Genomic DNA, 24574 nt, shown 5'->3' with positions numbered 1-24574 from the left:
AAGAAACTTGTTAGTCAGAAGCGACCCAGCAATAAAACCCAGTTAATAGAAGCCATCATTCCATCTTGGTTTCACATTAGAACAGCTGCAGAACTAAAAGACTTGGTTCACTCCCTGGGAAGACCTTGTAAGGCCGTAATTCATGCTAAAGGTTACCCAACTAAGTATTAACTGACATGAGGATCATTTTTGTATATCTCGTTTTTTCTATGGGGATCATTTTTGTATATCTCATTTTTCTACGTGTTTCACTTTTCTTCTTTATACTGTTAACTGCTATTCTAATAGCAAATCCTTCCTAAAAGTTATTGCGTTACATTCTTGATTAAATTATCTTTCCATTGATATATAATTTGATGGTGCGACTCCCAAAATAAAAGTGGTGTTATTAGCTAGTTTTAGAAAATACACTTTTCCCAAAAGGTTTCCACAATTTTGGCCACTACTGTAGATGTTGGTTGCACCGCTCTTTGCTCTGCCTGCTATTCTGCTTCAGCAAAAGCATTACATCCAAAGGTGCTTCAAAATGTAAAGGAATCGTTTTTATAGTATAAGCTTTTTGTGGGCCACAGCAAAGTTCCCAACTGGCTCCTTCCATCTTTAGGGTCCCAGAGCCCCTTCAGACTTGGAATACCTTGACTTATGACTAATTGAGCCTGGAATTACAGTCATAAATCGTGCTGGTTATTAAGCAGGTCATCGACCTGATCAACCTTGATGGTATGATATTTTTGTGGTGGTGGTGAAACAAACCACCATGGTTGTTAAAGCGAATTCACGGAAACTAGAAGTAAACATTGATTTCTTGCAAAAAAACAAAAACAAAAAACCCTCCAATAAATCATGGTCATGTGACTGGGATGCAGCAAACAGCCATAGTCAAGTGCCCAAAATATGATCACATGACTACAGGACTATGAATCCCGGTCATAAGTACTTTTTTGGGTGGCGTAACTTCAAACGGTCGCTAAACAGTTGATCATAAATCAAGGACTACCTGTAATTCTACTGAGCTTGGAGTTTACTAATCTGAAATCCTGTTTGCAAATCTTCAAGGATCTAATCTGGCCTCCATTTCTCTCTCTCAATCTCTCAATCTCTCCCCCTCTCCCTCTCCCTCCCTCATCTCTCTCTCTCCCTCCCTCCCCTCTCTCCCTCTCTCTCTCTCTGTTCCCTTCTCTCTCTCTCTCTCTCCCTCTCCCTCCCTCCCTCTTCTTCCTCTTCCTCCCTCTCCCTCCCTCCTTCTCCCTCTTCCTCTCTCTCCCTCCCTCTCCCTATTCCTCTCTCCCCCTCGCTCTTCTCTCTCTCTCTTCCCCTCTCTCCCTCTTCTCTCTCCCTCTTACTCTCTCTCCCTCCCTCTCTCCCTCTTCCTCTCTTTCCCTCTCCTCTCTCCCTCTTCTCTCCCTCTCTCTCTCTCCTCAGAACAAGTCCATGGAGAGCAAGAAAGCTCCTGTAGAGTTGAAGGAAGCCCCCCCAGCTCACCACCCTCCTCTGCAGCCCTTTGCAGCCGTGCCCCTCCCCGACGTCCACTCTCTCCAGCCAAAGCAAATCCAACTCCCGCCCAACCCTAAAGTAAGCTGCTGTTCTCATGGCTCTGATTCCTCCCCTCGGGTCCCTCAGTTGCACTTTGGTGGTGGCGGCGTCAGCAACATCGGTGGTGGCAGTGGTGGCGGCGGCGGCGGCAGCTTGATTCACCCCGGGACGGTCTTAAACGCTCCCGGCACTGGGACGATCACCTGGCAGATAGGGTCAGACTTGGCTTGTCAGTCGTCTTCTTCTTCTTTGCTCAAGAACGGCCCGGTGAGAAGCAACATGGCCGGCGTGTGCCGGGAAAACCCTGTCCCTTCGTGCCCTCACTTTTCCTGCTGCGGGAAACTCCACTTCCAAGCCTGTCACGGTAACCTGCACAAACTGCATCCGTTTCCCCCCTGCACAACTCCGGGCTATTTTTCCTGTTCTGAATTCAGTGGGGCGGCGGGAATGTCGGAGGAACACCTGGCCCAGCCGGAGCGAATGTCTTGCGTTTGCACCAACTCGCTGCACCTAAAAGTTCCACCTCCCCTTTGCTTGAAGGGCTCTCACCACTGCACGGAGTGTCTGAGCAAGGTTTGTACTCCCTGTTTAATCCTACAATATCGGGAAGGCTGCCCTCGGGAGCTTTGGCCTGAGGGCGGGGTCTGTGACAATTCACCAACTCGCCACAGAACAACTCACGGCGGGACAAGAGTTACGCTAACATCAAGGAAAGGGACGCGGTGGCTCAGTGGCTAAGACACTGAGCTTGTCGATCGACAGGTCGGCAGTTTGAATCCCTAGCGCCGCGTAACGGGGTGAGCTTCGGTTACTTGTCCCAGCTTCTGCCAACCTAGCAGTTCGAAAGCACGTAAAAAATACAAGGAGAAAAATAGGGACCACCTTTGGTGGGAAGGGAACAGTGTTCCGTGTGCCTTTGGTGTTTAGTCATGCCGGCCACATGACCACCGAATTTTGATCACGTGACCATGGGTCTGCGGCAACGATCGTAAGTATGAAAAAACTGCCGTAGGTCACTTTTTTTTTTCCAGTGCCCGTTGTGACTTCGGTCACTAAACAGGATGTTTGTAAGTCAAGGAGTTCCTTTACCTGTCCCAAAAATAGCCGTTCACCAGTAGGCAAATGGGGAAGCTTCTTTAAAAGAATTACCTCTTGTTGTGGCCCGTCAGTGGCCTGTGCAGCTAGTAGCTGATTCCGACAGCGAGGAGGCTGGTGTGGTGCTGCACCAGCAGCCTGTGCAGCTGGCACTCGAGTCGGACAATGAGGAGGCTGGAGAAGATGTGGTGCCAGAGGCGGGGATTCAGCCAGGGCCTTCAGTACCTCCAGAAGCTCCCATAAGTGAAGAGGAAGAAGAGGAGGAGCCTCTTCTCAATGCAAGGGCACGCAGAGCTGCCAAAAGGCAGGAGTGGCTCCTCAGGAGGAGGTCTCCTCGAGAGCAAGGCTTGGGGCTAATTGGCCACTCCCTTAGCCTATTTAAGGAAGGACGACGACTGAGGCAATTTGCAGGGAACAACTTCGTTCACTCTCCTTTGTGTCTTGATCTTAGTTCTCTGCAAATTGCTTCTGGGCTTTCTGCCAATCCTAGTAAGAATACGATTATTTATTCTTTGGATTCTTGTAGGCTGTTAAGAAAGTTAATGAACAGCCTTTGTTTGAAAAAGACTGATTTAATTTAGTAAACTAAGGTTTGTACAGACTTCGTGTATGCTGCGTTCTTTGGGGTCCGTAGCTGGGGCAGAACACATCTGTGGGAGCTGTAGTAAATAGAACGGCTGGTAGAGTTGGTTTCTGTGCAGTATGCTGTGTGCTAAGACAATGCTGTGTTTTTCCTCCGCAGTCATCCCAAGAAAATTTAGTAGAAGCAGCTAAAATGTGGCCGGATATTCCTCCTCCAAACGCTCAGCCCCTCTCTCTCCCGGTGTGTAACGGCTGTGGAACCAAAGGAACAAGGAAAGAGAAGAGCCTTCTTTTGGCCAGTAGCTTTGGCCAGCTGACCCCCAAACACGGTAAATATCCTTTGACTCAATCTTTTTTTTTTTTTTTAAATAGAAATCTTTATTGGCCAAGTGTGATTGGACACACAAGGAATTTGTCTTTGGTGTATATGCTCTCAGTGTACATAAGGAGAATAAATTACGTTCATCAAGAATAAAAAGCTACAACACTTAGTGATAGTCAAGGTTACTAATAAGCTATCAAATCATGCTAGGAAACGAGTAAAAACAACATAAATTGAAAGATACAAGCAACATGGTTATAGCCAGAAGTGGGAAGAGATAGATACTTGTAAGGAAGAGAAGAAGAATAGTAATACAGTCTTAGTAAATTATTTGACAGTGTTGTGGGAATTAGTTGTTAAGCAGAGGGATGGCATTCAGGGGAGAAACTGTCCTTGTGTCCAGTTGTTCTGGTGTGCAGTGCTCTATAGCATCATTTTGAGAGTAGAAGTTGAAACAATTTATGTCCAGGATGCGAGGGGTCTGTAGATATTTTCACAGCCCTCTTTTTGACTTCTGCAGTATACAGGTCCTCAATGGAAGGCAGGTTGGTAGCAATGCAAGGCGGGTTGGTTTTTCTGCAGTTCTAATTTATTTTAAGTTACCATAGCTAACTTTCCAGTTAATCCAGTGTTTCTCAATCTGGGCAACTTTTAAGATGGATGGACTTCAATTCCCAGAATTTCTCAACCAGTTTGGGGAATTTTGGGACTTGAAGTCCCATCCACGTTAAATGTCCATGGAGATTCTCAGTCATCCAAGTCATGGTTGTGCCAAAGGTGATTTTATTCCAAGAGGCAACTGGACTTCCTTGGTTTTTTTTTCTTTGAAGACGTTTCGCTTCTCATCCAAGAAGCTTCTTCAGCTCTGACTGGATCCTTCCATTCCCCACCATCATCCAGTCAGAGCTGAAGAAGCTTCTTGGATGAGAAGCGAAACGTCTTCAAAGAAAAAACAAGAAAGTCCACTTTAAAAGTTGCCAAGGTTGGGAAATCGAGTTAAATCGGAGAAGTGCGGTTATCGAAGGTGTTGGATCTTTCTCCTCCCGAACCACACAGGCTCTCCAGAAATTGCCATCTCAAACCAGTTACTGGAAAACCTGCCTCCCATTGGGGTCTTCTGGGATATCGAGAACTGTTCGGTGCCATCTGGTCGTTCCGCCGTGACGGTGGTCCAGCGCATCCGGGAAAAGTTTTTTAAAGGCCACCGAGAGGCCGAGTTCATTTGCGTGTGTGACATTAGCAAGGAAAACAAGGAAGTTATTGAAGAGCTGAACAATTGCCAGGTGAGCACTCAAAAGATTCAGGGGAATCCGTCAACCCTGGACCTGCTGTGTTTACCGTATTTTTCCATCTATAAGACGCCCCCATGTATACTCACGTTTCATGTAGAGTAAGTAAGCACTACAAGCCATCACTGTGCAGAAGCCATCTTATTAGAGAGTGAGTAATGCAAGAACAGGAAATGCATCACAGGAACAATAGAGACGAAACTTAGAGTGGCAATGTGATACAGGAAACAACTTCAATAAAGAGGAAAGATAGAGCTGTATATAAGGAAGAAGCTCGTCGAGCAGAGCTGGGAGACGGGGGTTGGGTCACACCTTCTCCTCTTGACCTCCTGTGTATAAGATGCCCCTCCATTTTCAAGTAAATATGTTTAAGAGAAAGTAGAGTCTTATACACGGAAAAATACGGTAGGCTTTTCTTGAAACGTAATTTTCCTCTCCCTACCCTCCTTTAGGTAACCGTTGCACACATCAATGCCACAGCCAAGAATGCTGCCGATGACAAACTCCGGCAAAGCCTTAGGAGATTTGCAGATACCCATGCTGCACCAGCCACCGTGGTGCTTGTCTCGAGTACGTATCAACGGCGCTTCGTTCAGGGGTGTTTTGCAATCTGAAGTTGCCCTACAGTTGCTTATGAAAAATGCACTGCTCCCAAAGTCAATGACTTTTCTCTTGGCGCTCTCTTTTCCAGCCGATGTCAACTTTGCACTGGAACTCAGCGACCTGAGGCACCGCCATGGTTTCCACATCATCCTAGTTCATAAAAACCAAGCTTCCGAAGCACTCTTGCACCATGCCCACGAGCTCATCCGATTTGAAGAATTTATTTCAGATTTGCCTCCAAGATTACCCTTGAAGAAAACAGTAAGTGACTGATTAATGGTGAGACTTTGAAACGTCGCAAGGAGCGGAACGGGCATTTTCGTTAAATCCATCACACAGATCCCTCTTGCTTCACCTATTGGTTGTTGTTGTTAATGTGGAAATAGTTGGAAAGGCAAGTAAACAAGTACAGGTAGTCCTTGCTTTATGACCACAATTAAGCCCCAAGTTTTCTGTTGCTAGGCAAAACAAGTGTTAAGCGAGTTTTGCCCCTTTTTACGACTTTCCTTGCCAAGATTGTTTAAGTCAATCCTTCAGTTGTTCGGTTAGTAACACGATTGTTAAGTGAATCTGGCTTCCCTACTGACTTTGCTTGTCAGAAGGTCACAAAATGGGATCCCCTGATCCCGGGACCATCATAAATACGTGCCAGTTGTCCCAATTTTGACCAGAGAATGCTGCACCAGTCATATGGGGGAAAAAACATAAGTCACCTTTTTAATGTCATTGTAACTTCGAAAGTTCACTAAACAAATGGTTGTAAGTTGAGGACTACCTGCAGGCTGTTGGAATTTATTGTTAAAGAGTGACTCAGCTCTTCCACGGTTAAGATATAGTTTAAAACACTTTTTTCCCCTTAATGTGAAGCACATTCTGACTGTCAGAATCCTCTAAAACCTAAATCTTTTATGTCCGCAGGGCAGTGTATCACAACCTTGGCAACTAAGATTGTGGACTTAAACTCCCAGATTGCTCTCCAATTAGCATCCTGGCTGGGGAATTACAGAAGTTGAAGTTCTATCTGTAGACACTAGGGTTGGAGTTATCTGGGGGTTTTTTAAATTGATTTATTCCATTTCTATAGCTTTAATTAATTCAAGCGATCCTTTATGGAACAGGCCTCTCTGGGTTTAACCCGAAGAGTCTTTGGTCTCTGTGGGTTTACTGACCTGAGGATTCTTTTATTTTAAACTAGCTGGTAACCTGGCATTGCCCGGGTATTTATAAACGTCGAAGCCTTTGTCTGACAGAGAGCCATTGAGAGGGGCCTTTCTTCCCCCTACTCCCATGCCCATCATCCCTGCCCTCTCCCTTCCCCCTCCCATGCGCTCCTCTTTCCCGCCCTGTCTACGATCCTGGCACTTTGCCCCAAATCCATCAGGCACTTCCCCATTGCTCCACTGGAGGGAGAACGTCACAGCTGCCTTTCCAGAGGAAGCTGTGAAGGAACTGACATCCCAAACAATTGCTGCTCTAGGACGCTACATTTGCTGTCCTTAAAGGCCCAGGCGTTCCACAGTTATGGTGGAACACACACACACACACACACACACACACACACACACACACACACACCAGGAGTGTCTTACCCCCACAGTATTTGTTTCCAGATAGTCATCTGTGTACCATGTTTGGTTAAAATTGCTCGAGGCATTCCAGAGTTATGCTGGAACATACATACATACAGTCTTTTTTTATATAAATAAGATTGTCAAAGCGTTTAGCTATGTTGCTTTTTCCCTGGCCTCTTGAGAAGCACACACAAGCACTTTATTATTATTATTATTATTATTATTATTATTATTATTATTATTATTATTATTATTATTATTATTATTATAATTCTCTGAAACAGGCGTGTCATACTCTGTTATATGTTTACAACCTGCCCACCAACCGAGATAGCAAAAGCGTCTGCCTGAGGCTTCGGCGTCTGTCGGACAATTGCGGCGGGAAAGTCTTGACTGTCTCCGGCAGCAGCGCAATCCTCCGTTTCCTCAGTCAAGACAGCGCCGAGCGAGCCCAGAAGCGGATGGAGAACGAAGACGTCTTCGGCAACAGGATCACCGTGTCTTTCACCCCCAAAAACCGAGAGCTGGCAGAAACCAAGAACGCAGGCTCTTCCGTGGCAGAGAAAGCCAAGTCTCCCAAGAAAGTCAACCGAAACGCGAAGCTGTGTCTCATGAACAGAATGTCCAACGATCCGTCTTCCACCACCAAGGCTGTGGCCTCAAAAGGCCCTCAAGGACACGGGTCCATTCCCAAAAACACCGCCGTTAAAAGCTTACAGGTAGGGTGCTTTCCGGTTTATGCCTCTTTTGAAAAAAAATTAAAGCATTCCCTCCTTTTTGATCTGATCAACTTTTGCAAGGTTTTCGTTTGTTTTTAAGGTGTGCTTCGGACACAAATGAGCAAAACATTTGCTTAGAGACACCTTGTACCTTTTGAATCCCCTGGCCGGTGACAGTTCTTTTTATGACCACAAATGAGTCCCAAATTTCCATGATTAAATGAGACAGTTGTTAAGTGAATTTTGCCCCATTTTGCGACTTTTCTTGCCCCAGACGTTAAATGAATCGCTGTAGTTCTTAAGTTACTAACAAGGTTGTTCAATGAATCTGGCTTTCCCATGGACTTCGATTGTCAGAAGGTTGCAACGGGTGGTGACATAACCCCGGGACACTGCAACTGTCATAAATACATGCCAGTTGCCAAGGGTCCGAATTTTGATCGCATGATCATAGAGATGCTGCAAAGGTCATAAGTGTCAAAAAATGATCATATGTCACTTTTTTCAGAGTTGTTGCAACTTTGAAGAGTGACTAAATGAACTCTTGTAAATTGAGATTTACCTGTAGCCCTTCTTTTCTTTCTTTCTTTCTTTCTTTCTTCCTTTCTTTCTTTCTTTCTTTCTTTCTTTCTTTCTTTCTTTCTTTCTTTTCCAAGGAACTGTGTCGCCTTGAATCCAAAACGGGAAGAAGCTCTGAACACCGCCAGGACCAGCTAAAAGAAGGAGTTCCTTCATCGCACAGCATTTCTACCACAGCAAGTTCCGTATCCACTCAAGCCACCAAGAAGGCAGGAGCGGGAGAACCTGCTCATAATAAAAACAAGTACGTTGAGAACCTACAAGGCAGATTTTTGTCGAAGGCTCTGTCAGTGTGACCCCTTCACCAAGGCTTTCTTCTTCGCCCAGGAAAGAGACGATGGCAGCCAGAAGCATGAACAGTTCCCCGGTGGACAAGAAGGAGAAGGATAACGCCTTCCAAGTCAGCTTCCCTTCAGCTTTCAGCCAGCTGACAGCCTCCAGACAGCACAGTCCCATTCTGATCTCTCAGAGTTGTTGGTCATCAAGGTAAGCGTCATTGCATCATCAGGCTGTGCGCTGCTATTGTTTTTAGAGAGGAAACGCCACATATGGCTTTCATTCAGTGTGCGCTGGGACAAAACTGTGTTGCCAGAAAATGTTGATGGGAGTTAGCAGAGATGGCTAAATTGACTGCTTTGATCAAGGAACAAAAAAAAGGCAAACACTTTTATTTCTACTTGGAAACCGCTTCTGGACTTTGTGCTTGAGGTGGGGGAAAAAAATGAAACTTTGATTTTGGGTTTTACCGATTCGATAGAAATGGCTAGTTTAAATTATTATGTAAAAGTAAAAAGTTGAGGTTTGATGTTAATGTTGATGGGAGTTAGCAGAGATAGCTAAATTGACTGCTTTGATCAAAAGAACAAAAAAAAGGCAAACACTTTTATTTCTACTTGGAAACCGCTTCTGGACTTTGTGCTTGAAGTGGGGGGGAAAATGAAACTTCGATTTTGGGGGTTACCGATTCAATAGAAACAGCTAGTTTAAACTAACTACGTAAAAGTTAAAAAGTTGAGGTTTGATGTTATACGCCTTATTCTACGGCACTTTTGAAAGTCAATGCCGTTTCTTTCTTTTTTTTTTCCCCTTCTTTTCCCTTCCTTATTTTTCCTACGATTTCCTGCTTTTGTATTTTTTGTATGTTATAATATAAACCAATCAAATGGTTAAATCGTGGAATAAAACTTTGCGTCAGCCTTAGAGCTTCCAGTATTGCAACCGTAGAATAGTGCTTCTCAACCTGTAGTCCCCAGAACCCGGGGGGGGGGGAGAGGGGGGCACAAGGTCATCACAGGGTCTCCATGAATGCTTGAAGAAATGGTATGATTTCAATCTTAAGTCTTGGGAGTTTCCTTGGCCACAAAAGGTATTTAAAGGAGCTCCGTGGTGAAGAAAGGCTTGAGAATCACTGCCCTAGAGCTCTGCATGGAATTCATAACCTGGGGGGGGGGGGGGTGTTTGATTGTTGTTCTCCTTCCCCCCAAAAAACCCCTAAGAGATGTTGACACAAGAATTTTGAAGGAAGTGTCATTGATATACTGTATTTTCATATACAGGAAATCCTCAAGTTATGACTGTAATTGAGACTGGCCATTCCAGTCGTTGCTCGTGACGGTTGTAAATCCTTGAGACAATCTTTTACTTGTCCTTCTATGACCCACAAAAGGGGTTTTCTCTAAGTCTATGATAGATAGATAGGGTAGATAGGATAGGATAGGATAGGATAGGACAGGACAGGACAGGACAGGACAGGACAGGACAGGACAGGACGTAGATGATAGATGATAGATGATAGATGATAGATGATAGATAGGTAGGTAAATAGATGATAGATAGATAGATAGATAGATAGATAGATAGATAGATAGGAAAGGAGAAGGAAAAGAAAAGTGGATGGATAGATAGGTAGGTAGGTAGATAGATGATAGATAGATAGATAGATAGATAGATAGATAGATAGATAGATAGATGATAGATAGATAGATAGATAGATAGATAGATAGATAGATAGATAGGAAAGGAAAGGAAAGGAAAGGAAAGGAAAGGAAAGGAAAGGAAAAAGGAAGGAAAAGAGGTGGATGGATAGGTAGGTAGGTAGATAGATAGATAGATAGATAGATAGATAGATAGATAGATAGGAAAGGAAAAAGGAAGGAAAAGAGGTGGATGGATAGGTAGGTAGGTAGGTAGGTAGGTAGGTAGGTAGGTAGGTAGGTAGATAGATAGATAGATAGATAGATAGATAGATAGATAGATAGATAGATAGATAGGAAAGGGAAAGAAAGAAAGAAAGAAAGAAAGAAAGAAAGAAAGAAAGAAAGAAAGAAAGAAAGAAAGAAATATATAATGAATGATTCCAGATTCTCTTCCTTTCCTTCTCTCGGCTTCAGGAGCGTGTCTCCAAGCGTTTCGAACAGGTCTTCTCCCCTCACTTTGAACGTCACAAATTCTTCCGGCCATGCAGACTGCCCAGATCCATTTGCAAATGGAGCAGACATTCAGATTAGCAATCTGGATTACCGACTTACCCGAAAAGAGCTGCAACAAACTTTGCAGGATACCTTCACTAAGCACGGCAAGGTAAAACAATCCCATCCGTCATCAAGGCCGCTGTTTTATTACTTAACTTACGGTGTGGGTGTTTGTAATTGTCTAAATGCCTTTTAAATTGTTTCAGTTGCTTTAGTGCTTTAAGAATCATAAACCCATACGTGGCTGTTTTAGTAGCTCCATGTCAGTACAAATTGCTGTGATTCCATTTTGAAGATCTTACTAGCCTCCAGTTTTGCTTTCTTTTAGCACTAGCAATAGCCCTTAGACTTATATACCGCTTCACAGTGCTTTTACAGCCCTCTCTAAGCGGTTTACAGAGTCAGCCTCTTGCCCCCAATAATCTGGGTCCTCATTTTAGAAACCTCAGAAGGATGGAAGGCTGAGTCAACCTTGAGCCTGTCAGGATTGAACTGCTGGTAGTGAGTTAGCCTGCAGTACTGCATTGTAACTTCTGTTAAGGGAGGGAGAGAAGGAGGGAAGAAAGGAAAGAAGGAAAAGCAATAGCAACGGAAATAGTACTTAGACTTATATCCCACTTCACAGTGCTTTACAGTCCTCTCTAAGTGGTTTACAGAGTCAAAATATTGCCCCCAATAAACGGGGGTCCTCATTTTACCCACCTTGGAAGGCTGAGTCAACCTTGAGCCGGTCAGGATCGAACTGCTGGTAATGAGTTAGCCTGCAGTACTGCATTCTAACCATCCTGAGGGAAGGGAAGGGAAGGGAAGGGAAGGGAAGGGAAGGGAAGGAAAGGAAAGGAAAGGAAAGGAAAGGAAAGGAAAGGAAAGGAAAGGAAAGGAAAGGAAAGGAAAGGAAAGGAAAGGAAAGAAGGAAAGGAAAGGAAAGGAAAGGAAAGGAAAGGAAAGGAAAGGAAAGGAAAGGAGGAAGGGAAGGAAAGGAAAGGAAAGGAAAGGGAAGGGAAGGGAAGGAGGAGGGAGGAAGGAGGAAGAGAAGGGAAGGAAGGAGGAAGGAAAGGAAAGGAAAGGAAAGGAAAGGAAAGGAAAGGAAGAAAAGCAATAGCAATGGAAATATTACTTAGACTTATATACTGCTTCACAGTGCTTTTATACCCCTCTCTAAGCGGTTTGCAGAGGCAGCCTATGGCCCCCAACAATTTTGGGTCCTCATTTTACCCACCTCGGAAGGATGGAAGGCTGAGTCCAACCTTGAGTCAACCTTTTGATAATGACTTTTGCTGGCTTTTTTTTTTTTTTTTTTTAATCAGGTAAAGAATGTAGAACTTAGTCCTCACACCGACTATCAGTTGAAGGCTGTCGTTCAGATGGAGAACCTTCAAGAGGCCATCACTGCTGTCAACAGCTTGCACAGATACAAAATCGGTAACAAGAGGATCCAGGTCTCTTTAGCCACTGGAGCTGCCAGCAAATGTCTGGCACTGATGAGGTAAAACGACAGAAGCTACGATTCGTCCTGTAGCACTTTATGTCTCCGTACTGAAAACATTCTGTGGATTAGAGCAGCGGTCCTCAAAAGTAGAATCTATACTACTTATCAGCCTAGTTCAGTAATGGCGAAGCTTTTCGGCACCGAGTGCCCAAACCGGAGCGCACACACCACAGCCCCGGAAACCCGAAGATCAGCTGGTCTTCTGGTTTCTGGCGCACACATGCGCCGGCCGGCTGGTCTTCACATGCCGGCCACTTGGTCTTTGGGTTTCCTGCGTGCACATCAGTGGTGGGTTTCCCCCAGTTTGCACCGATTCTATAGAACTGGTAGTAAAACCGGCGGGAGGCTCCAACCCCGACATCATCAAAACGCTTCTGCGCATGCGCAGAAGCTGGTGATGGCGCGTGTGCCCACAGAGGGGGCTCTGTGTGCCACCTCTGGCACGCGTGCCATAGATTCGCCATCATGGGCCTAGTTCAGGGGTCTGCAACCTTAAACACTCAAAGAGCCTTTTGGACCCGTTTCCCACAGAAAAGAAAACACCGGGAGCCACAAAACCCTTCCCGTGCCTGACTATTTCTTTTTTTTTTTTAATTGAAAAAGTTTTTCAAATACAAATTTCCCCCCTCCGCTCCCTAACCCCCCCTCCCCCTCCCCTCCCCCCATGGTTTCTACAAGATGAAATCCAAATTAATATCACAATATATAATACTTTACCACCCTTTTACACCACCCCTTATATACTAAACATTTCTTTCTAACATTATTATTATGTTCCCCCATATACTATACGTTTCAAAACAACATTCGGCTATGAAACTATATAATAAATCCTAATTTGACATTTATTCTACTCATAATCTACCCATTTCCTCCACCCCCATACGTATATCTCTTAATTCAAATCTTTTAAGTATTTTAATATACCCTTCCCGTGCCTGACTATTTCTTGAGCGGCCACAAAACTAGCATATGTAGTTGAATTAAACGTTCTGTTTTCTTCTGAAACTTTTCTCGGATTTATCCATGGTTGGCCTACCGGGGGTTGAAAAGCTCAATAAATTGTATGCCGGCGGGTGTCACAGATTGGCAGTTATGACACATATTTTATTTATTTTATTTATTTATTTTATTGAATTTCTATACCGCCCTACTCCCGAAGGACTCAGGGCGGTGCACAGCCATGAAATAAAACACATAGATATACAACATTTAAAATCGAATAAAATGAATTAAATAAATTTGGCTGAATTAATACCCATAATTTAAAATACCCATATTTTAAAATACATTAAAAATTTAAAATTTACACTTAAAAGGGAGAAGATTTAGGCTTAGTGAAGGTTTAGTAACAAGCAGAAAAAGCTAATGGTCCTAAGAAATCATGTAAGTCTGATTGACATCCAGAACATTTTGAGTGACGGGGAGCCGCAGCAGAGGGGTAAAAGAGCCACATGCGGCTCCAGAGCCGCAGTTTGCTGACCCCTGGCCTAGTTGCTTTCAAGAACAGCCTCGCAGTTATGCAAAGAAAGAAAGAACGCAGTGATGCCCAATTCTGTCCCTTATGTGCTCTTCTCTTTTTTTACAGTTCAGAAGCAATATCCATTCTTCAGGACGCCCCAGCCTGCTGCCTCCCCATTTCCAAATTCACTGAGATTTACGAGAAAAAGTAAGCGGGAAGCTTTGCACCCAATGTTCTCCTGAGTCCAGGAAACTCAAAACTCGCTGTTTGCAGTCATTTTTATCCGGAATTTAATCCCTGCTGCAGGTCGTCCTCGATTTACAACAGTTCGTTTGGTGCCCGTTCAAAGCTACAATGGCACTGGAAAAAGTGACTTACGACCATTTTTCACATTTATGACCATTGCAGCATCCCCACGGTCATGTGATCAAAATTCTGTTGTTTGGCAGCTGACTCATATTTATTTGTGTCCAGGGGTCACATGACTCCCTTTTGCGACCTTCTGACAAGCCAAAGTCCACGGGGAAGCCGGGTTCACTTAAGAATCGAGTGACTAACTTTTCAACTGCATCGATTCACTTAACTTATGGCAAGAAAAGTTGTAAAATGGAGGCGAAACTCACTTCACAAATATCTCACTTAACAACAAATGTTTGGGCTCCATTGTGGTCGTAAGTCGAAGACTACCTGTATTCCAGGATGTCTGTAATTGTTCTGACCTAGGCATCCTTAGAAAGTATACAGCACAATCTTAGTCCCAGCAAACCTCTTTTATTCATACGGTTGTGAATTATTGTCATTCCCAGTCTGAAAGGCTTCTCAAACAGTCTTTCAGGGGAGTGTTTACAAACACCCACCTTATCTCCCTTGGAATGCTGCCAGAGAATTAATTGCCAATTGCTGGGCAAGGCCAAACTTAGCACAGAGTCAAACAGGACTTTCCCAAAGCTTTTACTGACCAGATGAATTAATTGCTTCCTGCAAAAGCTCACATCCCGTTCACTCCTCTTTTATGTCTTATGGGAGGGGCCGATCATCTCCAAGCCTTACTCCCAAGTCGACCCTGTTTTCTTATTGTTCCCGTCTTTTGGCAGCTCTGCGCATGCGCACACTGGGAACAGGCTCCCACTGTTCTTCTGCCTCGTTGATGTCACGCTCCAGAGGCAGCAAAGAACTACCAGATGGCCTTGGCCCCCTCTCTGCCTCTGACTCAGAGCCCTCGTCTGAGCCTTCCCCAGACTCCACGACTGGCCCACGTTCCTCCCCAACCTCCTCACTGTCTGACTCTGCTGCCAGTTCTGCTGGCCGCTGACAGCCAGCAGACGGCCACAACAGTAATAGCTGCAAATGGCTTCTTTTGCTTTTTTTTTTTTTTTTTCCATTTCACTAAGCAGTTTCTGTTTCTAGGTTCGGACACAAGCTGAATGTGTCAGACTTGCACAAGTTAACAGACATCGTAGCAATCCGCGATCAAGGCAATGGTCGTCTGGTTTGCCTCTTGCCCAGCAGCCAAGCGAGGCAGAGCCCGTTGGGATCTTCACAGTCTCACGACGGCTCTTCTGCGAACTGCAGCCCCGTCATCTTCGAAGAACTGGAGTATCATGAGCCTGTCTGCAAACGGCATTGCGTGAACAAAGACTTCAGGTGAATTTGCCTCTCCCCAACCTCCCCTCCCACTTTCTCTGCAATCAGTCTACTTCAGAGTCCTTTTAGTTATTGTAGAAGTTGGGAAAATAAAGCTTCAAGCTACCCACCTGCCTTCCATTGAGGACCTGTATACTGCACGAGTCAAAAAGAGGGCTGTGAAAATATCTACAGACCCCTCGCATCCTGGACATAAATTGTTTCAACTTCTACCCTCAAAACGACGCTATAGGGCACTGCACACCAGAACAACTAGACACAAGGACAGTTTTTCCCCGAATACCTTCACTCTGATAAACAAATAATTCCTTCGACACTGTCAAACTATTCACTGTATTACTATTATTCTTCTCTTCCTTACTAGTATCTATCTCTTCCCATTTATTTATTTATTTATTTATTTTTAATTTTGGTTTATATGCCACCCTTCTCCGGAGACTCAGGGCGGCTTACAATGCGTTAAGCAATAGCCTTCATACTTTTGTATATTTATACAAAGTCAGCTTATTGCCCCCACAAACTGGGTCCTCAATTTACCTACCTTAGAAAGGATGGAAGGCTGAGTCAACCTTGAGCCTGGGGAGATTCGAACTAGCAGTAATTGCAGGCAGCTGAATGATAATAACAGGTTATTAGTCTGCTGCGCCACCAGGCTCTTCACCAGGTTATTACTATAACCATGTCTCTTGTATCTTTCAATTTATATTGTTTTTACTTGTTTCCTAGTACGATTTGATAGCTTATTAGTAACCTTGATTATCACTAAGTGTTGTATCTTTTTATTCTCGATGAATGTATTTTAGTCTCCTTATGTACCCTGAGAGCATATACACCTAAAACAAATTCCTTGTGTGTCCAATCACACTTGGCCAATCAAGAATTCTATTCTATTCTCAATATTTAAACTGTGGGCTGTACTGGAGTTCGTTACAGAGGTAAATTTTCTTTGCTCAGCTTCCTTTAAAACTTAACTTGGTCGTTGGTGGTTGTTTTTTGTTTTTCAGCGAACACGACTTCGATCCCGACTCCTACAAAATCCCCTTTGTGATTCAATCTCTGAAGGCATTCGCTCCTCAAGTCCATAGTTTGTTACAGACCCACGAGGGGACAGTACCACTACTCAGGTAAAAAAAAAAAAAAAACGTTGCTCGAATACCCAAAGCTTCAGCAAAATTGCATATTAAAAATTGTTCCCCATTCATCCCTGACTTTTCTCTCTTCCATAATAGAGCTGGTTCCGGGCCAGAAAAGGACAGTTAGCAACAAAGAAGCATGCCAGGAAACTGCATTTCTGCAGCCAAATGGATGTGTGTACACACACGTCAAAGAAGTGCTGAAATTACATCCTGTCTCGTACAGAGGCACTTTGAACTTTTATTTATTACGGCAAAGCAGAAACCACAGAGAATTGCACTTCACTTAATCCCCACTCTTAATTTGCATTTTCCAATTGGCTCTGTGGCTTCTTCCCTCTTGCCTGGATTGCAGATTAATTGATGTCCTTATTCCATGCTCTTCTGTCCTTTTTCTCTCCCTCTCTCTCTCTTTCCTTCCTTCCTTCTTCTCTCCCACCCCCCCTTCCCCCTGTTGCAATTATTTAGACAGTGTTTGAAAAAGAATCATATTTTCCGGGGGGGGGGGGGGTGCATTTCATTTTCTCTTCCTCCCCCTTTCCTCTGTCATTCGCCTGTGCTTAAATTGTAAATCTGCAATCTGTATAATATAATGGTTGCCACAGAGAGAGGCTGGCTGTTTAAACAGCTTACAAACGGTTGCTCTATATTTATCGACATCCATCTGTATTTCCTGTATGTCATTTGATCTTATTGCCCTTTAAGAAGCTAGCTCCTATTAACAAGAAAGCAGGCAAGTATCAGTCACGGTACATTCTTGTATCTCTCGCCAAAAGTCACTTGACATAGTGCCAAATTTTTTTGTGAAATCAAACCCAGCCGCACAACCAGCCATACGTGACTTTAGTCTGAAAACCTGATTTGATGAATAGAAAAGAAACGACTGCCCATTCCTTGCCAATAAACATCTGAAAGCTATGAAACCACATAAACTTCTCAAATTGAGCGGTCCTTAGTGCTCTTTGAGCTTGGTTGTTTTCTTGCAAAAATTTCATTACCCTAACTAGGTAACTTCATCAGTGCTAGAAGGAAGTGGGGTGTCAGGTTTCGAGGTCATCTCAAATAAATTGCATTTCAAACAAAGTCTTTGAAGAAAAACTCCCATTTATTGAGCACGACATTCAACTCCGACTCCATCGCAGCCAACCCTGATTTCCAGACACAAAACCCTCCCTTTCCGTTCCCCACTCCCCTGCACTCATTGGCCATCTTCCAAGTCACTCTACCCCTAATCTACTGCTCCAGCTCAAAGGAATTTCCCCCCTCCCATCCCATCTCCTAGGGGATATTATCTCCAGGGAAAATAAGTAGGTGAAAAGTCAAACGTCCCTTTCCAGACGCCTCTGCTTCTCCTTCTTATGTCAGCACTAGAGTAAATGCAGCTTGAAGTGCTGACATGGGGTTTGCAAAGAGGAGGAAGGAGAGAAGGAGGTGGAGGAGAACTGTGGGGTCCTTGGTGCTCTCTGAGCTTGGTTGTTTTCTTGCAAATGTTTCATTACCCTAACTAGGTAACATCATCAGCACTAGAAGGAGTGAGGTTTGCTCTTGGTTCCTTGAATAGTCTCCTCTAGCACTGATGATGTTACCTAGTTGGGTCATGAAATGTCTGCAAGAAAACAACCAAGCTCAGAGAGCATCAAGGAGCCCTCATTTCGACCCTGAGCTACAAATATTAAATAAATAATAATAAATAAATAACTTTATTGTCATTGTACGTGTATACACAGTATACCCATACAACGAAATTCACTTAACATCCAAAGACCAGGTCCAACACACAACAACAATCCCCAAACACACTCCCACCCACCACAATTCTCCACTCCTAAACCACCCAAATATTCTCCTTTTATTGCTACTTCTCAAGTTATTAATTGTGGATTACGAATAGAATAAAACAATCTTGAGCCATTGGTTATAAAATGACCAATATATCAAAAAGGTAGTGTGGTGTAGGTGGAAGGTCTGAGCATTGTTTTCAGTTCATTCTTACATCCTGGAAGATTTCCTGGCTTCTCTTCCACTCACTTTCAGCCGAACCCATTTTAAGTGGGTAAACCTGGCAACGGAGCATTATGGGTTATATCTTACGCTCTTTAAAGAAAGGGTGGAGATGCATCCAGTTCTTCAAATTAATATTCAGAAACGATGTGACTCTGCAATGCCCATGTTCACAATCCTCGCTGGGTTAGTTAGTTTTTTTTTTTTTTACTAATCCATTATTGCTGCAGTTATGATCAAATCCAAATCATATAAGCCACTGCTTATTTTGATTAGAAGATAGGAAAGTGGGGCTGTTATTTGTGTCTGATCTCCGGTAGTTACCCAAAGTTTGTTCACAAGCAGAGGGAATATAAATAGCCCTTATAAGCATTGAGCTTTACCTTTTTTAAAGGTAAAGGTTCCCCTCGCACATATGTGCTAGTCGTTCCCGACTCTAGGGGGCGGTGTGCTCATCTCCGTTTCAAAGCTGAAGAGCCAGCGCTGTCCGAAGATGTCTCCGTGGTCATGTGACTGGCATGACTAAACACCAAAGGCGCACGGAACGCTGTTGTCTTCCCACCAAAGGTGGCCCCTATTTTTCTACTTGCATTTTTTACCTGCTTTCGAACTGCTAGGTTGGCAGAAGCTGGGACAAGTAATGGGAGCTCACCCCCATTTCGTGGCACTCGGGATTCGAACGGCTGAACTGCCGGCCTTTCGATCGACAAGCTCAGCGTCTTAGCCACTGAGCCACCGTGTCCCTATTTTTTTACTTTTTTTCTCTCTCTCTGTCTTTATAGCTTCCAAGACTGTTATGCTTCAGAATTTAACGGTCTAGAAATGGTTCAAGAAGGCCATGGAGGCGTCCCCCTGGAGCACCTTATCTCCTGCGTTCCTGGTATTAATATTGCTACGGCACAAAATGGCATCAAAGTTGTAAAATGGATACATAATAAACCGCCACCTCCTACCACAGGTATTTTATTTTACTCCTCCTTGGTCGCTGCCTAAACTTAACCATTCATCCCGTTGCTCCCCCGGGGTCTGAATTTGCAAAGACAACCTGTGAAGCGGGAAACATCCCACCTATATGAAGTGTGGAGAACCTTTCTCTTCCCAGCCTACCAAGATTGCCCACTAGCAACCCTGAACTTCTTGGACACATATTTTGTGTGTTTGTTTGTATTCATTTGTTGTTGTTGTTAGTTGCAAAGTCGTGTCCAACCCATCGAGACCCCATAGACAACGTTCCTCCAGGCCTTCCTGTCCTCTACCTTCCTCTGGAGTCCATTTAAGCTCATGCTGACTGCTTCAGCCACCTCGTTCTCTGCCATCCCCTTCTTCTTTTGCCTTTGAACTCTGGTGGTGGAGAAGACTCCTGCGAGTCCCTTGGACTGCAAGGCAATCCAACCGGTCAGTCCTAGAGGAGATCTACCCTGACTGCTCTTTAGAAGGCCAGATCATGAAGCGGAAACTCAATACTTTGGCCACCTAATGAGAAGGAAGGACTCCCTGGAGAAGAGCCTAATGCTGGGAACAATGGAGGGCAAAAGAAGAAGGGGATGGCAGAGAATGAGATGGCTGGATGGAGTCACTGAAGCAGTCGGCGTGAGCAGTCTGGACAGGAAGGCCTGGAGGAATGTTGCCCATGGAGTTGTGGTGGGTCGGACATGACTTTGCAACTAACAATAAACCTAAATAGCTTAAATTTATGGTGTTAGAGGAGTTGTCCGTTCAAAGGTTTGAAAAGAACAGAGTGATTTCCTCCCACATCAGATTATTCTTTTTCCTTTTCTCATTTCCAGTAAACGGGGATTAGTGTTTTAAACAGGCACAAAAAAATCAGGACCACATCTGAAGTTTCAGTTAAGATGATTTGTTGCTCATGCCTACGCTCAAGAATCTAGTCATCACTAATGGCCATTGCTAAACTGGCACTAGTTAAGAGTTAACACAATTCAAAAGGGCCTGGACTTACACCGCTTATGGGAACATAAGGACTCCAGGCTGATTCCTCTCTTGACTCCTCCCATAGGCTCTGCCTCTCCTCCTACAATTAGTCTTTCAAAGTGGGTACTTCCTCCCATTTCTGCTCCTTGACTAGATGATGTTTTTGTTGCCTTCTCATGCATTCCTCCAAGTAAAGATGCTTTCTTGGTCTTCTTTTCTGTGTTCTAGATCCTTGGCTGTTGCGTTCAAAGAGCCCCGTGGGCAACCCACAACTCATCCAGTTCAGTAGAGAAGTGATCGATCTCCTTAAAAACCAGCCCTCCTGCATTATATCCGTCAGCAAGTTCATCCCCATGTACCACCACCATTTTGCCAAGCAATGCCGTGTGTCCGATTATGGGTATTCCAAGTTGATAGAGCTGCTGGAATCCGTGCCTCACGTCCTGCAGGTGAGTTCAGATGTTCTGCTCCTTGCCAGAAATGTTGACCTCCAGGGGCTGGCTTTGAAAGGGAACTGGCATCATGTGAAGATGAAAAAGTGACTCTAGGCGTCTTACAATTCACTTACCATCTTAGTTTGCATCAGAAATCCTGCTCCGAATTATCGTAAATTGAGTCCTTATAGCTCTTAGGGACACAGTGGCTCAGTGGCTAAGACGCTAAGCTTGTCGATCGAAAGGTGGGCAGTTCAGCGGTTCGAATCCCGAGTGCCCCGTAACGGGGTGAGCTCCCGTGACTTGTCCCAGCTTCTGCCAACCTAGCAGTTCGAAAGCAGGTAAAAAATGCAAGTAGAAAAATAGGGACCGGGAAGGGAACAGCATTCTGTGCGCCTTTGGCATTGAGTCATGCCGGCCACATGACCATGGAGACGTCTTCGGACAGCACTGGCTCTTCGGCTTTGAAACCGAGATGTGCACCGCCCCCTAGAGTCAGGAACGACTAGCACATATGTGCGAGGGGAACCTTTACCTTTATAGTTCTTATGTCAGTGTTCCAAGTCTTGTCCAGATCTGTGGAGTTCGCCTTCAGATTTTGGTCTCAGTTCTTCACGCTAATCAAGAGAAATATCACCAGATTTATGAGCGCTCAAGTTTTGCCTTAGATCTCCCTACAAATTTTCTCGTTTTTTTTTTTTTTCCTTCTCAGATTCTCGGGATAGGAACCAAGCGGTTGTTAACCTTAACACACAGGGCTCAAGTGAAGCGATTTACTCAAGACTTACTAAAGCTTCTGAAGTCCCAGGCCAGTAAGCGAGTTGTAGTCAAAGAATTCTTACATGCTTATCACTGGTAGGTACGCATAGCTGTGGCAAGTATCTTTTTGCATTGCCAACCGCAAATGTAAAAATATCCTCTTTGTTGTTGTTGTTTTTTAATTTAGCAGCTTGGGGTTTAAAGCGAGCCATCTTTTTTTTTTCATGGAAAGGGAGACCCCGATTTCTCTAGACTCTAGAAAGAGTGCAGAGAAGAGCAACCGAGAGGATTAGGGGACTGGAGGCTAAAACATATGAAGAATTGCAGGAGGTTGCAGGAACTGGGTATGTCTAATTTGATGAAAAGAAGGACTAGACATGATAGCAGTCTTCCAATATCCCACAAAGAAGAGGGAGTCTCCAAAGCACCTGAGAGCAGGACAAGAAGCAATAGGTGGAAACTAATCAAGGAGAGAAGCAACTTAGAACTAAGGAGAAATTTCCTGACAGTTAGAACAATTAATCAGTGGAACAACTTTCCTCCAGAAGTTGTGAATGCTCCAAGTCTAGAAATTTTTAAGAAGTTGGATAACCATTTGTCTGAAGTGGTATAGGGTTTCCTGCCTAAGCAGGGAGTTGGACTAGATGACCTCCAAGGTCCTTTCCAACTCTGTTATTCTTTTCTATTCTATTCTATTCTATTCTATTCTATTCTATTCTATTCTATTCTATTCTATTCTATTATTTTCTCTAAATTAAAATCATCTAAAAATCAATAAAATCCTCTAGTTTTAGAGGTTTACAGAATAGAAGGACTTGAAATGAGTCGATTTTAAAATTTTGCTTGCTGTTAAAGATTTAACACTGGAAACGGGCCAATTTGGGCAGGTGAGGAGGCTAAGGGTCTCTTCCTAAATATATATGTTTTTTTTAAAAATTATTATCTCCATCAAACTACCACCATCATTCTGGAATCTTCAACCTGTGGGCAGTAAATGGCATGTATCCTAAAGTGAAGATTTACAGAAATACCTTACAGCGCTCCAGTAAATACATAGCTTGAGAAACAATAGTTACATTTCAAAAAAATATTTTTCTTGGTACTGGGTTTTAAACGTCAAAAAAATGTTTTGCTTTTCTTTTTTTTGGTTTCCGACAGAGGCTTACCCGTGGACAAGTAGAAAGCTTCCATTTCGTGCTTGCTTAGCTAGTTCTACAGTCTGATCTTTACGCAGTATTTTTTGTCCCCAAGTGTTTTTCTGAATTATTAATCTCGTAGGTGTTTCTCGAAAGACTGGGACGTCACAGAATACGGAGTGTGTGAATTGGTGGATCTAATATCCGAAATTCCCGACACAACGATTTCTTTGTCTCAGCAAGATAATGAAATGGTCATTTGTATCCCAAAGAGAGGTATGTTGCCGTTTGTGGAAAACATCAGTAAAATTCTTGTGTCTTATCCCGCTCAACCTTGCTTGTCAAATAAGGTGGATGCAGGCACTTCTCAATTTACATCAGTTTGTTTAGAGACAGTTTGTTTAAAAATAAAAATAATTTTTTTCAAAAAAAAAAGTAGTACCTGTGAGAGGGATCTTGGAGTCCTAGTGGACAACCATTTAAATATGAGCCAGCCGTGTTGCAGCAGCTGCCAAAAAAGCCAACACAGTTCTAGGCTGCATAAACAGAGGGATAGAATCCAGATCACGTGAAGTCTTAATACCACTTTATAAGGCCACACTTGGAATACTGCATTCAGTTTTGGTCACCACGATGTAAAAAAGATGTGGAGACTCTAGAAAGAGCGCAGAGAAGAGCAACAGAGATGATGAGGGGACTGGAGGCTAAAACATATGAAGAACAGTTGCAGGAACTGGGTATGTCTAGTTCAATGAAAAGAAGGACTAGAGGAGACATGATAGCAGTATTCCAATATCTCGGGGGTTCCACAAAGAAGAGGGAGTCAAGCTATTCTCCAAAGCACCTGAAGGCAGGACAAGAAGCAACTGGTGGAAACTAATCAAGGAGAGAAGCAACTTAGAACTAAGGAGAAATTTCCTGACAGTGAGAACAATCAGTGGAACAACTTTCCTCCAGAAGTTGTGAATGCTCCAAGTCTAGAAATTTTTAAGAAGATGTTGGACAATCATTTGTCTGAAGTGGTGTAGGGTTTCTTGCCTAAGCAGGGGGTTGGACTAGAAGACCTCCAAGGTCCCTTCCAACTCTGTGATTCTATTCTATTCTAAAGTCAGTGGGGAAGCCAGATTTCAGTTCACAGCCGGGTTACTGATTTAACAACTGCAGTGATTCACTTAACAGCCGTGGCAAGAAAGGTCATACAGTGGGGCAAAACTCACTAAACAACAGTCCCGCTTAGAAATTTTTGGGCTCCATTGTGGTACGTAAATCGAGGACTGCCCGTATTGTGACGAAACGTCAGAGGAGAAGGTGCTATTCTCAAGAGTGGTGAAGATCCAGGAGACAAATGTGTAAATCCCCAACTGAGTTAGCAAGAGAAAAAAAAAATTGCCCATTTTGCTAGGCAGGCTGTTACTTATTGATCGGTGAGGTTTATTTATTGCCTCGATTGACTAGGGACTGTAGCTAGTGAGAAAATAAAAGCTATTTCCATCCTAATGGACTTCGGAATAGATTGTCTTTTAAGAGAGAAAAAGAGTTCAGTGGTGGGGAAATCGTGTAACCTCCACTCTCTCCTCCAAGCCATTTTTTTTTTTTTAGCTCCATAAATCTTTCCAGAGAGAGTCAATGAAAACCCTGCTTGCCTGCCAAAAACACTGAATTTAGAGAGATGCCAGCGAGCCTGGCAGTTTTAAGATTCTCTCTTAAATTCCTGAAGGAAAGGCAGGATGCCAAAAGCCTGAGAAATGAATGAACCCCTGAAACGTAACAAAAAAGACAGAAGGAAGAAATATAATCCCGGAAATTCAGAAAACACTGTA

General features: G+C 43.7%; 1 protein-coding gene across 1 annotated transcript in view; it reads left to right on the top strand.

The window, feature by feature from the left end:
* MARF1 (meiosis regulator and mRNA stability factor 1) overlaps nt 1–24574 on the top strand; it is a 42963-nt gene that overhangs the window by 6000 nt on the left and 12389 nt on the right. Inside the window, exons 3-19 of the mRNA XM_070954809.1 lie at nt 1423–2106; nt 3371–3539; nt 4589–4815; nt 5274–5391; nt 5513–5685; nt 7280–7714; nt 8371–8537; nt 8621–8779; nt 10684–10873; nt 12072–12250; nt 13842–13922; nt 15123–15359; nt 16364–16483; nt 19276–19451; nt 20654–20874; nt 21572–21714; nt 22897–23030. Of these exons, the coding sequence (XP_070810910.1) occupies nt 1423–2106; nt 3371–3539; nt 4589–4815; nt 5274–5391; nt 5513–5685; nt 7280–7714; nt 8371–8537; nt 8621–8779; nt 10684–10873; nt 12072–12250; nt 13842–13922; nt 15123–15359; nt 16364–16483; nt 19276–19451; nt 20654–20874; nt 21572–21714; nt 22897–23030 (3613 nt within the window). The remainder of the gene's footprint in view (nt 1–1422; nt 2107–3370; nt 3540–4588; nt 4816–5273; nt 5392–5512; nt 5686–7279; nt 7715–8370; nt 8538–8620; nt 8780–10683; nt 10874–12071; nt 12251–13841; nt 13923–15122; nt 15360–16363; nt 16484–19275; nt 19452–20653; nt 20875–21571; nt 21715–22896; nt 23031–24574) is intronic.

The sequence above is a fragment of the Pituophis catenifer genome, unplaced genomic scaffold (assembly GCF_029215685.1).
Source record: "Pituophis catenifer annectens isolate HBS135680 unplaced genomic scaffold, rPitCat1.0.hap2 SCAF_16, whole genome shotgun sequence".
Taxonomy (NCBI): domain Eukaryota; kingdom Metazoa; phylum Chordata; class Lepidosauria; order Squamata; family Colubridae; genus Pituophis; species Pituophis catenifer.
The sequence above is the reverse complement of the archived record's forward strand: the minus strand, read 5'-3'. Positions and strand labels throughout refer to the sequence as shown.